Raw genomic sequence first — 12498 nt, forward strand, 5'->3', positions numbered from 1 at the left:
GGTGTGGCACATCTGGTAAGGATAAGCCCTGATTAGTGAAAACTCGTATCAGTTATGTGTGCGTTACATGCATTTTACATGTATGTGCCCTGCATCGCAGTGTAAAACCAACATGTATTCCTTATAGACTGCCGTCAAACACACTGGAGAAAGGCTGCTCTGGAGGACTTCTAATACCTCGCCACTGCCACCCACGAGTCTCGCCCACCAGCAGACAGTTGGCTTGTGTCTGTGCTCAGCCGGGCAGGGCACAGCATCGACGCTCAGAACACACCAGGCTGAGTGAAGGTGGCATGTCTTTAACAATGTTTAACCCTGAGCATGGATCTCCGTCTTCCAGCTGAGCAACTGCATAGGTTCTGAGTATGTAAGTCTCTTGCCCTGCCTGGATGGCTCAGTAGGTTGGAGCATCATTCCATACACCAAAAGATTGCAGGTTCGATCCCAAACTGGGGTGCATACAGGAGACAACTGATCTATGTCTCTCTCTCTCTCTCTCTCTCTCTCTCTCTCTCTCTCTCTCTCTCGTCGATGGCCTTCTCTCTCTCTCCCTCTTTCTCTGCCTCCCTCCCTCCCCTTCCTCTCTCTCTAAAAACCAATAAAAAATTTCCTCGGCTGAATATTAAAAAAATAAAGAATAAATAAAAGTTTTTTCTTGCTTGAAAATAAAAGGCATTACTTACCTGGTGGGGTAGGTGTCCCCTGAGGTGTGCCTGCAACCCCCGTCGGTGTGGTGCCTGGGCTACTGGAAGCCGTCGTCATTTTGTTTGGCCCCTCAGGAGAGCTCCCTGGGGGACTCTGAGCCCCAGGGCCCGGGGTCGGTGGTCGAGTGCTTGAGGTGGTCAAGGAAGGGCCAGCAGAAGTGGGACCTGGGGTGTTAACCACATGTGCAGGTTGAGTGGTCGCCTGGAGTCCTTTCTTCGTGGTCACGATGTTCGTAGTAACACTACTTGGGGCCCCAGCTTGAGTTGTAGTTTTCATTTCATTCTGGACGCCTGTGGGTTCTGTCTTGGGCTTCGTCGTCGGGGCAGCCGTTGGGATAGTCTGGCCTGAACCTTGCTTTGGGCCACCCGCAGGGGTGGTAGTGCCACCTGAGTCTGCTTTCGTATCTCCGCCACTGGTTGCTGTCGTTGTGCTTTGCGTGGCTGGGGCTGGAGCCACCCCTGAGCCACTGGGTGATGTGCCCTGATCTCCCGGTGCTTTGGCTGTGCTTTGTGTGACTGTGGTTGGAACCGTGCTTGGCTTGCCTGTGGCTGTAGATGTGGCTGTGGTCGCGGTGCCTGTTCAAAAAGACAACACAGAACGAGTTAGGGCGTTAGCTGGCAGTGTTCTCTGCCCTTTGCCCCAGCTTCCCCAGGACCCAGGGGCCTTGCTCTGTCTCTGCCATCCGCCTCCCTGAAGGCCTGGCCCTTGACGTGCCCAGATTTTTCTGAGGTTCAAGAAGCCTCTCACGGGGAGACAGAGAGTGAAGCAAAGTCAAGGGGAACTCTGCCGAATGAAAGGCGGGGCCAGCTAGTCCTGCTGCGTGTGGAGCCACCCTGGACTCCCTGCTCCCCTTCGGCCCCATGCACGGGCCCTTGAAGTTTTCAATCCGCCCCCCACAGACCCAGGCCGTGGGGTCACTGGGCCCCTTCCCCAGCTCCCAGGCTCATGACCCTGAGGAGACACAACAGACTCCTGCTTGTTGAACGGCCCTATTCTAAGCAGGAGAGAGACATGCCTGTTCTCAGGGCCGTGCAATCTGGAAGGAGAAGCTGACAGTCAAGCTAACGTGACAAATGACTCCTGAAGAGTAACAGTGAGACCACGAAGGCGGGACAGGGCAGTGTGCGTGGACCTTAGCGCGGTCGCTTAACCTTGTCAGGGGATCGGGGAATGAAGGTCCTCTAATTGTTTGTTTAACAAATTATTTATTGAGGGAGCCCTTCGATGACGGGTTCTCTGTTGGGCCCTGGGATGCAACGATGAATAAAACATAATCCATAGCCTCAGGAAGCTTCCATCCCAGTGAGTAAGGCAGCAATTAAACAAGTTAGACAGAACTTCGGAATCTCGGATTCTTGTGGCATGAACAAGGAAATGATACAGAGAACACGGCGGAGCTGTTTAGAGAGAGCGCTAAGGAAAGGAGCTCAGAGGTGACTGTTACGCTAGGACTCAAAGTTAACAGGGAGAAGGCTGTGTGGGGAAATGGGAGGAAAAGTATACCCAGTGGCAGGCATTGGTCCACCTTGATGACATCCGCAAAGGCTATTTCCAAATAAGGTCACATTCCCAGGTACCAGGTATTGGGGATTAGGACTCAAACACCATTGAACCTTCTCATCTGCTCCCCAAACCCCACTTATTCCACTATAAAAACCAGGGTTCTTAGAAGTCAACTCTGCTTTAAGCAGAAAATGAATTTATTAAAAAGATAATGAGTTAGTTAACGAAATCACTTGAGATGGCTGAAGAATGAATGAGGCTTAAGTCATAAACTGCACCCAGAACTCTTCTCCGGAACTTGGCTGGTGAGGACACCACTTCCACCAGCACTGAGCCTGGCTGGCTTCAGTTTGCACCCCTGACACCATCAGTGCTAGATACCGACGAGAGAGCTCAGCCTTCAGGGATGCCATCAGTGAGAGCTTCCCCGTTTCCTGTTATGCCTGTGTGTTAACATACTGGGAGGCGCCACAGAGGGTCCCTGGGCTCCATCCACATTCCCCACTGCTACATTATGTCACCACATGTAGGATTCATAGTAAGATGAATACATCTTGTAAGGGTAAGGCTCCTATTTTGCCCTGAATGAATTCCTGGGTGACGCCGTGTGCTCTGTGGAATACCATGATGGTGACTAAGGCACTCTATACGTCCATGCCTCGTGTTGCTGACAGAACATGGCATCTGGGAAAACATACTCAGATCGAGACGTGTCTGCTTTAGCTGCCTCCCTACACCACGGCCACTTGTCCATGAGCCCCCAGAGCAATCATGATTAGGTGGAGGCAGAAAGAAACTTACTGAGGGGCACAATGGTCATCTTGTCCACCTGATTATTGAGAGTGAGAAAAAAATCCTCCAGTTCTATCCCAAGAAGTCCACCTCTATGACTCTTCCGTAAAACTCCTTGCACCGATCCTCCATTCACTATCCTAAGTTCCTAAACACCTATCAAAAAATCATTAGTTGTTATTACTTATAAATTTGGTCAGATCCTCACCTCAGTGTAGCTTACCTTCAATTAAAAAAAAAATCATGAAATATACTATTCAAAGTCCTGCCCATTGGAAGAACTTTTTACACTATCCTTTAGGGTCTCCCCTCAATTGGGCCTTTATCCCACAGCTGTCCACTCTTGCCAGGTCCTAGCATATTACATACATCAACAAAACTTTCCCTTTCTCAGACAACTGATCACGGGGAACTACCTTTCTTTGAGATTTTCAGGTATGAGTTGAGGGAAGGTGGCAGTGTGGCAGGAACAGAGGGGCTGAGGGTGTGGCCACCTTGTAATTTACACATATCTGTTTTAGGACCGGCTCAGGTCTGGTCCTTTATAGACTCTTCAACTTGATCATGGAAAGCTGCAAAATAAACCCAAAGAAAAATAGTAGAAATGAAGTAATAAAGGGAAAAGCAGAAATCAATGAAATAGAAACCAAAAGACAATAACAGCAAATATCAACAAAGCCAAAAATAGATATTTTAATTAACTAATAAAATAGTAAAGACTCTGGTGATGTTGATCAAAAGGAAAATAACCCAGAAGGCATAAATACAAAATATGAACTATAATAACAGTTATTTATAGTATTGGCCATTATGAGCAAATGCTGATAAATTTGAAGCAGAGAGATGGGCAAATTCCTAAGAAAAATACAACTTATCAGAGAGACTCAAGAAGAAATAGAAATAATAACTTGTCCTATATTCACAAAGAAATTAAATTGGTAGTTAAAATTCTCTCACAAAGAAACTCCAAGCCTCAATGCAAGGGTCAAATATTCTAACCTTACAAGAAATGTCTATAGCAGAGTTTGTTTTGCCTTAATATGTGTGTCTGTAAAAAGAATTCATTCATAAGCAATTGTCAATCAACAAAACATGAAAAGTACAAACCAAGAAAAAAGGCACATTTGGCTTCACCAGAATTAGGGACCAATGTTTATCAAAAGAAACCACAGGACTTCCAGTTTCAGCTAATAATGATAGTTGGGGGGAAAACAAACAAAACAACAACAACAACAAAAACAAACACAAAAATAACATCGCTCCTACCCTTACAACAAGAAAAAAGCTGGAGAAACAGACAACTAACAACTCTTCTTGAACCTGCGGGAGAGCTGAGGTCATGAGCAAACAGCTACCCTGAAAGCTGAACGTTGGGGACAGGCAACTGCGGGGAGAAACTGGACCTGAGCATTCGCTACCCAGGACAAAGTTAGGCAAGAACACAAAGCATTTTTAATGAATTGGTCAAGGCCACATGTGAGCTAGTGTGAAAGCGGGAAGCCCTGGGAGCTGCAGACATTGAAAGGTTCAAACCCTTTTTAGGTTTCCCCCTACCCAGGAACCCTGCAGGCTCATCAGGAAGACTGGAAAGAACCTTGAGAAAGTTCCCCTGCGGGGCTGGCTAGAGAAGATCAACAGGAGCCACTGCTGAAACTCCGTGTAGGCTGATATCCCCTCTGAGGGGAAAAAGCCTTACTTTGCAGTGGAAGTCAACAAAATTCACAGCCTGAGGGCACTGGTGGAAGGAAACCGACAGCCACCAACGAAACGCTGCCCGATTTCATGTTCCCTACTTCTGCTAGGAAATCAAAGAATTAAACTGCAGGAGAAAGGCAGAGAAGTATAGCCTGGAGGCAGTGGTGGAAACCCCGTTGCAGCTGGGAAAGGGAACAGGAAAATAAAAGCGCTCTCTACCCCTGGAGAGGGCAGGAATGCGTGCTAAGTCCAGCTTCACTTCTAGAAAAGGCAAGGAGGCCACACCCTCGAGCCCCGGGTTCCAGGGCCTATGTAAGACTGATGTTACTCAGAGCATCAGAAAATGCCCTTCCCCACCATTAATGCAAATGCTAGCAAGTGTGCAGTGAAAAATGGAGCCCGGAGGGAGCTGGGAGAGACTCTCTGGGGAGCAAGAGAAAGGGAGACCTACAGCCAAGCAGGAAAACGAACCGGTACTATTTACAGGACTTGCAGCCTCTGCTGCAACAAGTCTCAAACCCACCCAACCTCTTACCTAGAGGAGCGCAAACTCGCACACTGAAGACATGGCAGAAGAAAAGCCATGTGCGAGGCAACCGATAATCTCTCTGACTCTGTGGCTTTGCCTCTGCTGGTCATTTCACACAGATGGAATCACACAGGGACTATGACTCATTCAATGAGTAGCTTCTTTCCCTTAGTATAACGTTTGTTTTTGGTTTACCCATGAGCATGTCAGTTCTTTATTCCTTTTCATTGCTGAATGCTATTCCACTGTATGGATATGCCACAGTTGTTTATCCACTCATCAGCTGATGAACATCTGGGTTGTTTCAACTTTTCGGCTGTTATGAGTAATGCTGCTACACATTTGTGCACAAGTTTATGTGTGGACATATGTTTTCATTTCTCTTGGGTATATACCGAGCAGTGGAATTTCTGGGCTACTTAAGGTAAGTCTATATTTAGCATTCTGAGGAATTGCCAAACTGTTTTCCAAAGTGGCCGCACCATATTTATTACATACCCAACAGCAATATATATGAGGGGTCCAATTTCTCCACATCCTCCCCAACAATTGTTGTCATCTGTCTTTTTTGTTATAGCCATTTTAATGGACTATAATAGATTGCCCATTGTGGTTTTAATTTGATCTTCCCTAATGACCCACTAAAATCCAGCGAGATATAAAAAGGCTAATACATCATGATCAAATGAGGTTCATCTCATGGCTAGTTCAGTATTTAAAAACCAATCAATGCAATTCATCATATTGACAATAAAATAAGAAAAATCATATCATCTTATTATATTCATAAAATTCCTGACAAAATTCATCATTCATGGATAAAAAACACACACACAAAAAAAACCTCAGCAAACCAGGAATAGAAGGAAACTTTCCTAACCTGATAAATGATATCTCCAAGTAACCCTTCAGCCAACATCATAATTAATGGGGAGGGACTGAATGCTTTGCCCTTAAATTTGGGAACAAGGCAAGTCTGTACTCTCTCATCACTCCTTTGAGCATTGTAAGAGAAGTCCTACCCAGCTCAATAAGAGAAAACTCACCTCTTAAAACTCAACAACAGCCTGGCCGGTGTGGCTCAGTGATTAAGCATCCAACTAGATTACCAGTCAGGGCACATGCTGGGTTGCAGGCTCAAACCCTAGTAGGGGGCCTGCAGGAGGCAGCTGATCAATGTGTTTCTCTCTCATTGATGTTTCTATCTCTCTACCTCTGTCCCTTCCCTTCTTCTCTCTCTAAAACAAAACAAAACAAAACAAAATGCCACACATTAAAAACACACACACAACACTCAACAATAAAAAGATAACCCAATTTTTGTTGTTGTTAATCCTCACCTGAGGATATTTTTCCCATTGATTTTTTTCCATTGTAGGGGCCAGGGAATGAACCTACAACACAGGTATGTGCCCTTGACCGGAATCAACACTCGACGCTTCAGTACGTGGGCTGACGCTCTACCACTGAGCCACACCAGCCAGGGCAATGACCCAGTTTTCTTAAGAGGGCAAAAAATCTACAAGGAAAAGAAATCACCAAAGATATACAGCCCTGGCAGGTGTGGCGCAGTTGGTTGAGCGTGGTTCCCTGCACGGAGAAGTCACTGGCTTGATTGCCAGTCAGGGCACATGGCCAGGTGGTGGGCTCTGTCCTGCAGGGGGCATGCGGGAGGCAGCGGATCGATTTCATTGATGTTTCTCTCCCTTTTCCTTCCTCTCTCTCTCTAAATATCAGTTTTTTTTAAAAAAAAGAAAAAAGATATACAGATGACAAACATGAAAAAATGTTCAACATCATTAGTCATTAGGTAAATACAAATTAAGCTATGATGCAATACCATTACACACCTATTAGAACAGCTAAAAACCAACTGACCATACCAAATATTCAACAGGAAGTCTCAGACACTGCCAGTGGGAATGCAAAATAGTATTGTCACTCTGCAAAAACAGTTTAGCAGTCTATTTTAAAGTTAAGCATGTACCAGTAATTGCCATATGACCCAGCAATTCCATTCTTATTTATTTACACCCAAAACTGGAAACAACCAAGATGTCCTTCAAGTGAATGAATAAACAAATCGTCATACACCCATACAATGCCTCCTTATCAATAAAAAGCAATGAATGTAACATGGGTGAATCTTAAAAAGACATTTTAAATGAAAGAAGTCAAGGCTACATGTTTTATTCCATTTTTACGATATTATGGGAAAGGCAAAACTGTAGGGATAGAAAACAGATCAGTGAGGGTGAGTGAGGGTGAGGAATTCATGTTAGAACAATGGAACTTGCCGGGAGCCGGTCCATGCTTGCTGTTTCAAGGGACCTGGCATATATGGCATATTGTTCTTAATATGTTTGCTCACCTTCTTGGCACTATGTGTTTTAACCAAGGTCTCTGAGAAAGGTTGTTTCCCCAGGTAGGGATTTTCCCCTGAAATTAGGGAGGGAATAAAACCTCTTAACTAAGTGCCAGGCAGGTAATTAATCACTTTAACTATGAACAATCATGCTTAAGCTACATAATCTTTACTCCCTGGAATGGAGATAAGAAACGCCCTAACCTTTGGAATAGAGATTGATAGGATTGGAATCAACTGGTATAAATACAGTTGTAGCAAGACAACAGCAGACAGAACTTAGGAGAGAGAACTTAGAAGACAGAACCTACACAGAACCTACACACAGAAGAACTTCGCTGGAGAGAACATGGCAAAAGATCCTGGACTGAACCTGACTACAGAAATTGGCAAGAGAACCTGACTAGAACCTGGTGACTGAACCTGGCTGGAGAACCTGGACAGAACCTGGCTGGAGATCCTAACCAGAACTTCGCTGGAGATCCAGAGCAGAACCTCTCTGGAGATCGAGACCAGAACTTGGCTGGAGATCCTGGCTAGGCTGCTGATCAACTGAACGCTGTCTCCGTGTCATTCCTTCTTCGCCGACTCCGTCTACGCCTTTGGGAACCCCTGGACCTGCTGGGGTTGGACCCCGGCAGGAACTGTTATATATGGTATTGGGGTGATGGATACAAGAGTCTGCATTTTCAGAAACCCATAAAACAGTACACCTTAAAGAATTAACTCTAGTTAGTGCAAATTTAGAGGGGGAAACCCTGGGATGTTCAGGAAATCCCAGGATGTAATCCCTGGAAGACACATCATCTTAACCAAATGATCAAGGATTTAATGGAGGCTATGAAAATAAATGTTAGTTAGGTTACAAATGCATGTGACAGAACCTCACTGGAGAGATGGGAAAGTTGACCAAAGCAACTGGAAATGGTATTCTGAATGGGTACTGTAAAACTAAGACAAAAAGGACTACATAAAAACAGTGCACGCTAAGTGGTAAATTTGTTTCTTACAAGGGTGTGGATTATCAACTTTAAAACTTCTTTATGTGTAAACCAGGGTTGGTCAAATCAGTAAATAAATGATAAATAACATGAGCCAGATTCTTCACTGTCAGAGGAGAAGCTACAGATAAACCGGCGGGTGGGGAAGAAGCTGAATGAACCCTGAGAAGATACGATGTTAGAGGCAGAGAAGTCAGTACACACTCATGTTCCTATATAAGTACACATACATACATACAAGTAGATAAATGTGTATACAGTGGGGCCTTGACTTACGAGTGTCCCGACTAACGAGTTTTTGAGATACCAGCTGTCTCTCCGCCGATTTGATAGAGTAATTTGAGTTAACGAGCTCCTTAACGAGCTCGGTCTCCGAACGAATTAAACCCGTAAGTCAAGGCCCCACTGTATGTTTGTGTGCGTACATGGGTCAGTACACAAACATATATCTCCTAGCTCTGTCCACTGAGAGGGTCTCAAAGTAGTGACAACCAGTAGCATCAAGTGTAACCCAGTCATTCTCCCACAAAAGGAGCCAGGCTCCCTGGAGAAATGACCTGATCCTAGTGCTGATGGAGAGAAAATGTCAGATGAGCCTGGAACATCTTGTAAGGCCCAAAAGTAAGGAAGTGCTGGGTGGGGGTGGGGGGAGTGGGCAAGTCCAAAAGACAAAGAGCTCCCAATGGCCAAACCCAGAACAATTTAAGTAACAAAATAAAAAAATATATTGCATTGGAACCAAAAGAATAAGATAATTATCTATGAGTCCATGGTGATAAATGATTGGATAAAAGAAATGGGACAGAAGAAACAAATCATCATTACAGAAAAATTCCAAAACCCGTCGATACTCTTCCCTCCTGCAAGAGAAACGCCCTTCCCCGCCTCCATCTGAATGTGGCCAGTCTTAGACTCTTCTAAAGAAGGACAAAAAGGGAAAACTAGTGGCATTTTAGCGGAGAAACCTGGAAGACACATCATCTTAACCAAATGACCAAGGCTATCGTCACCAACGGTAAGTCATGACTAGCCATAAGTCATCAGGTCCCCTGATAAGGTCTTATTTCTGAAAAGACATAACCCCAATCTAACCATGAAAGATCATCAGACACGCCCAAATTAAAAGGCATGCCACAAAATATCCAATCAGTACTCTTAAAAACTACTACGGTTTGGAACAATTAAGGACAGACGAAGAAACTGCCACACATGAAAAGAAAGACATGATTAAATGCAATGTCATATCCTGGAACAAAGGGGACCATTAGTGAAAATACTGGTAAAATATGAATGCTCTGTAGTTTATTTAGTTAAAAGTATTGTACCAGTGTTAATTTTTTAGTTTTGATAAACGTACAGTGGTTATGTAAGATGTTAACATTAGGGGAAGCTGAAGAAAAGGTATATGAACTCTGGATCATCACTTCAATTTTTCTGTAAATCTACAATTATTTAAAAACACAAGGCAGGCATGCATATAAGCATAACCAATGGACATAAGACACTGGGGGATAGGGGAGGCTAGGGGACTGTCAAGGGCGGGGGAAAAAAAAGGACACATATGTAATACCCTTTGTAATACTTTAAGCAATAAAAAAACACAGGGCAGGAAAAAAAGAGACCAAAAGGGAAATAAAAAGAAATCGGGAGAAAATAGTTGCAACATCTGTAGTCATAAAAGATTAGTATCTAAAAAATATTTTTTAAAAAACATCTATATGTAAGAAAACAACCCAATAGAAAAATAGACAAAAGAATCAAATAGGTATTTCACAGAAAAAAAGCAGCACCGATAGCCTATAAACATGTGGAAATGTTAGTAATTTGGGAAATACTAAATTAAATAAGAATTATCACTTCATACACACCGGATTGGCAAGTGGTAGCAAAAATACAGAGTGGTGTAAATTGGTACAAGCACGTTGAAAATAGTATGACCTTACCCAGTAAAGTGTAACACGCCCATAGTTTTCAATCTACAGTTTTCATATGTACCACTAGGCACTTACCCTGGGAAAATGCCTACATGTATACATCAGGATGTGTTCATAAGAATGCCTCTAACAGGATTTTTGTATTGGCTCCATATAGGTAACAAGCAAATGTTTATTAACAGTAACATGTATAAAAAAAGTTATGATATATTCATATAATGGAATATACTCAACGACACTGAACAAAATCAGTGAATGTGTATTATATTTTTATTATACAATACATATATTATCATGAGTAAATCTAAAAATAATACTGACCAGTAAAAGCAAGAACAAGAATACTTATATGGTTACATTTATAGGGTTCAAAAATTGACAAAACTACCTACAATTTTTGAGACAGGAACAGAAAATATTACTAGAAGTTTACAGAATTTAATACTAAGTTTAGGATAACAGCTATTTCTAGGGAAAATAGGAAGATACAACAGGGCCTTCTGATTTATTGGTTTGATTGTTTTTGCAAAGAGGGAGTCATCTGTGCTGACTGATGAACTCAGCAACACCGAAGTCCCTGGTGATCGGATCACTTACACTTTTAATGGGATCAGCGCAGGGGGAGCCAGCCTGGAGCGGACTGACAGTGGGTGGGTGGTAGGGCAGTGGGCTGTGTGTGTAGATCACTTATCAGAGGTCAGGCATGAAGAGGGGCAGAGAAATGTGGCAGTCCCTGGAGGAAGCTGGTCTAAAGCAAGCTTTGCTTTTTTGGAGGCAGGAGACGCTAGAGCTGATAAAAACACTGCTTTTGGTTTGTCCCAGCTCTACTGTCTCATCGGGTCGTTAAGGTGCAGAAGAGGAGGCGTGGGTTTGATCCAGAGCCCCCAGTGGAGGGAGTACCGCACTTCATCACAGGGCCAGGCACGTCCGCCTTTGAAACCCGAGGGAAGATGCACAGAGACATGTCAGTGCATTTGTAATTGGGGTAGTGAGACCTCAATTTCCCTTTGACAGCTTCCGTTTTCTCAAGCAAGGCTAGATGAAATCTGCTGTACTCACATAAAGGACATCAGAGAGGAGGAGGAGTTATGAGGAAGGGAAAAGCATGAACTCTCATGTTGGAAATGGGAAAGTAAGCCGATGAGGAGAGTGGTTCTCCACTGGTAGCATCGGTCACCCGGGGGCCTTGTTAAAGCACCAGCTGCCAACCCCAGCCCCAGAGACCCCAGCCCCAGAGACCCCAGTCCCAGAGACCCCAACCCCAGACATCCCAGCCCCAGAGACCCCAACCCCAGAGACCCCAGCCCCAGAGACCCCAACCCCAGAGACCCCAGCCCCAGAGACCCCAACCCCAGAGACCCCAGCCCCAGAGATCCCAGCCCCAGAGACCCCAGCCCCAGAGTTCCTGATTCAGCAGGTCTGGGATAGAGCACGAGAACTTGCATAGCAAGTTGCCAAGTGGTTCTGAAGCTAATGGGCAGAGGACCACGCTTTGAGGATCACTGTGCTAGAGGAAAAAAGGATGACTGCCTCATAGTATTGGTGCCAAATTGAGGCACAGAATCATGAATTTTTTTTTTAAATATATTTTATTGATTTTTTACAGAGAGGAAGGGAGAGAGATAGAGAGTTAGAAACATCGATGAGAGAGAAACATCGATCAGCTGCCTCCTGCACATCCCCCACTGGGGAAGTGCCCGCAACCCAGGTACATGCCCTTGACCGGAATCGAACCTGGGACCTTTCAGTCCGCAGGCCGACGCTCTATCCGCTGAGCCAAACCGGCTTTGGCAGAATCATGAATTTAAAATTAATCCAGCCCTAGCGGGTTTGGCTCAATGGATAGAGCGTCAGCCCACGGACTGAAGGATCCTGGGTTCGATTCCGGTCAAGGGCACATGCCTGGGTTGCTGGCTCAGTCCCCAGTGGGAGGCGAGCAGGGGGCAGCCAATCAATGATTCTCTCTCATCATTG

The 12498-nt window shown here is 44.6% G+C and overlaps 1 protein-coding gene across 1 annotated transcript in view; it reads right to left on the reverse strand.

The window, feature by feature from the left end:
- The window catches only part of PODXL (podocalyxin like), a gene marked incomplete at its 5' end in the record, with an annotated part of 45272 nt that overhangs the window by 9364 nt on the left and 23410 nt on the right, over positions 1-12498 (reverse strand). Inside the window, one exon of the mRNA XM_081102642.1 lies at positions 684-1280. Within this exon, the coding sequence (XP_080958768.1) occupies positions 684-1280 (597 nt within the window). The remainder of the gene's footprint in view (positions 1-683; positions 1281-12498) is intronic.

This window comes from Myotis nattereri (assembly GCF_964212035.1).
Source record: "Myotis nattereri genome assembly, chromosome: 11".
In the NCBI taxonomy this organism is placed as follows: Eukaryota; Metazoa; Chordata; class Mammalia; order Chiroptera; family Vespertilionidae; genus Myotis; species Myotis nattereri.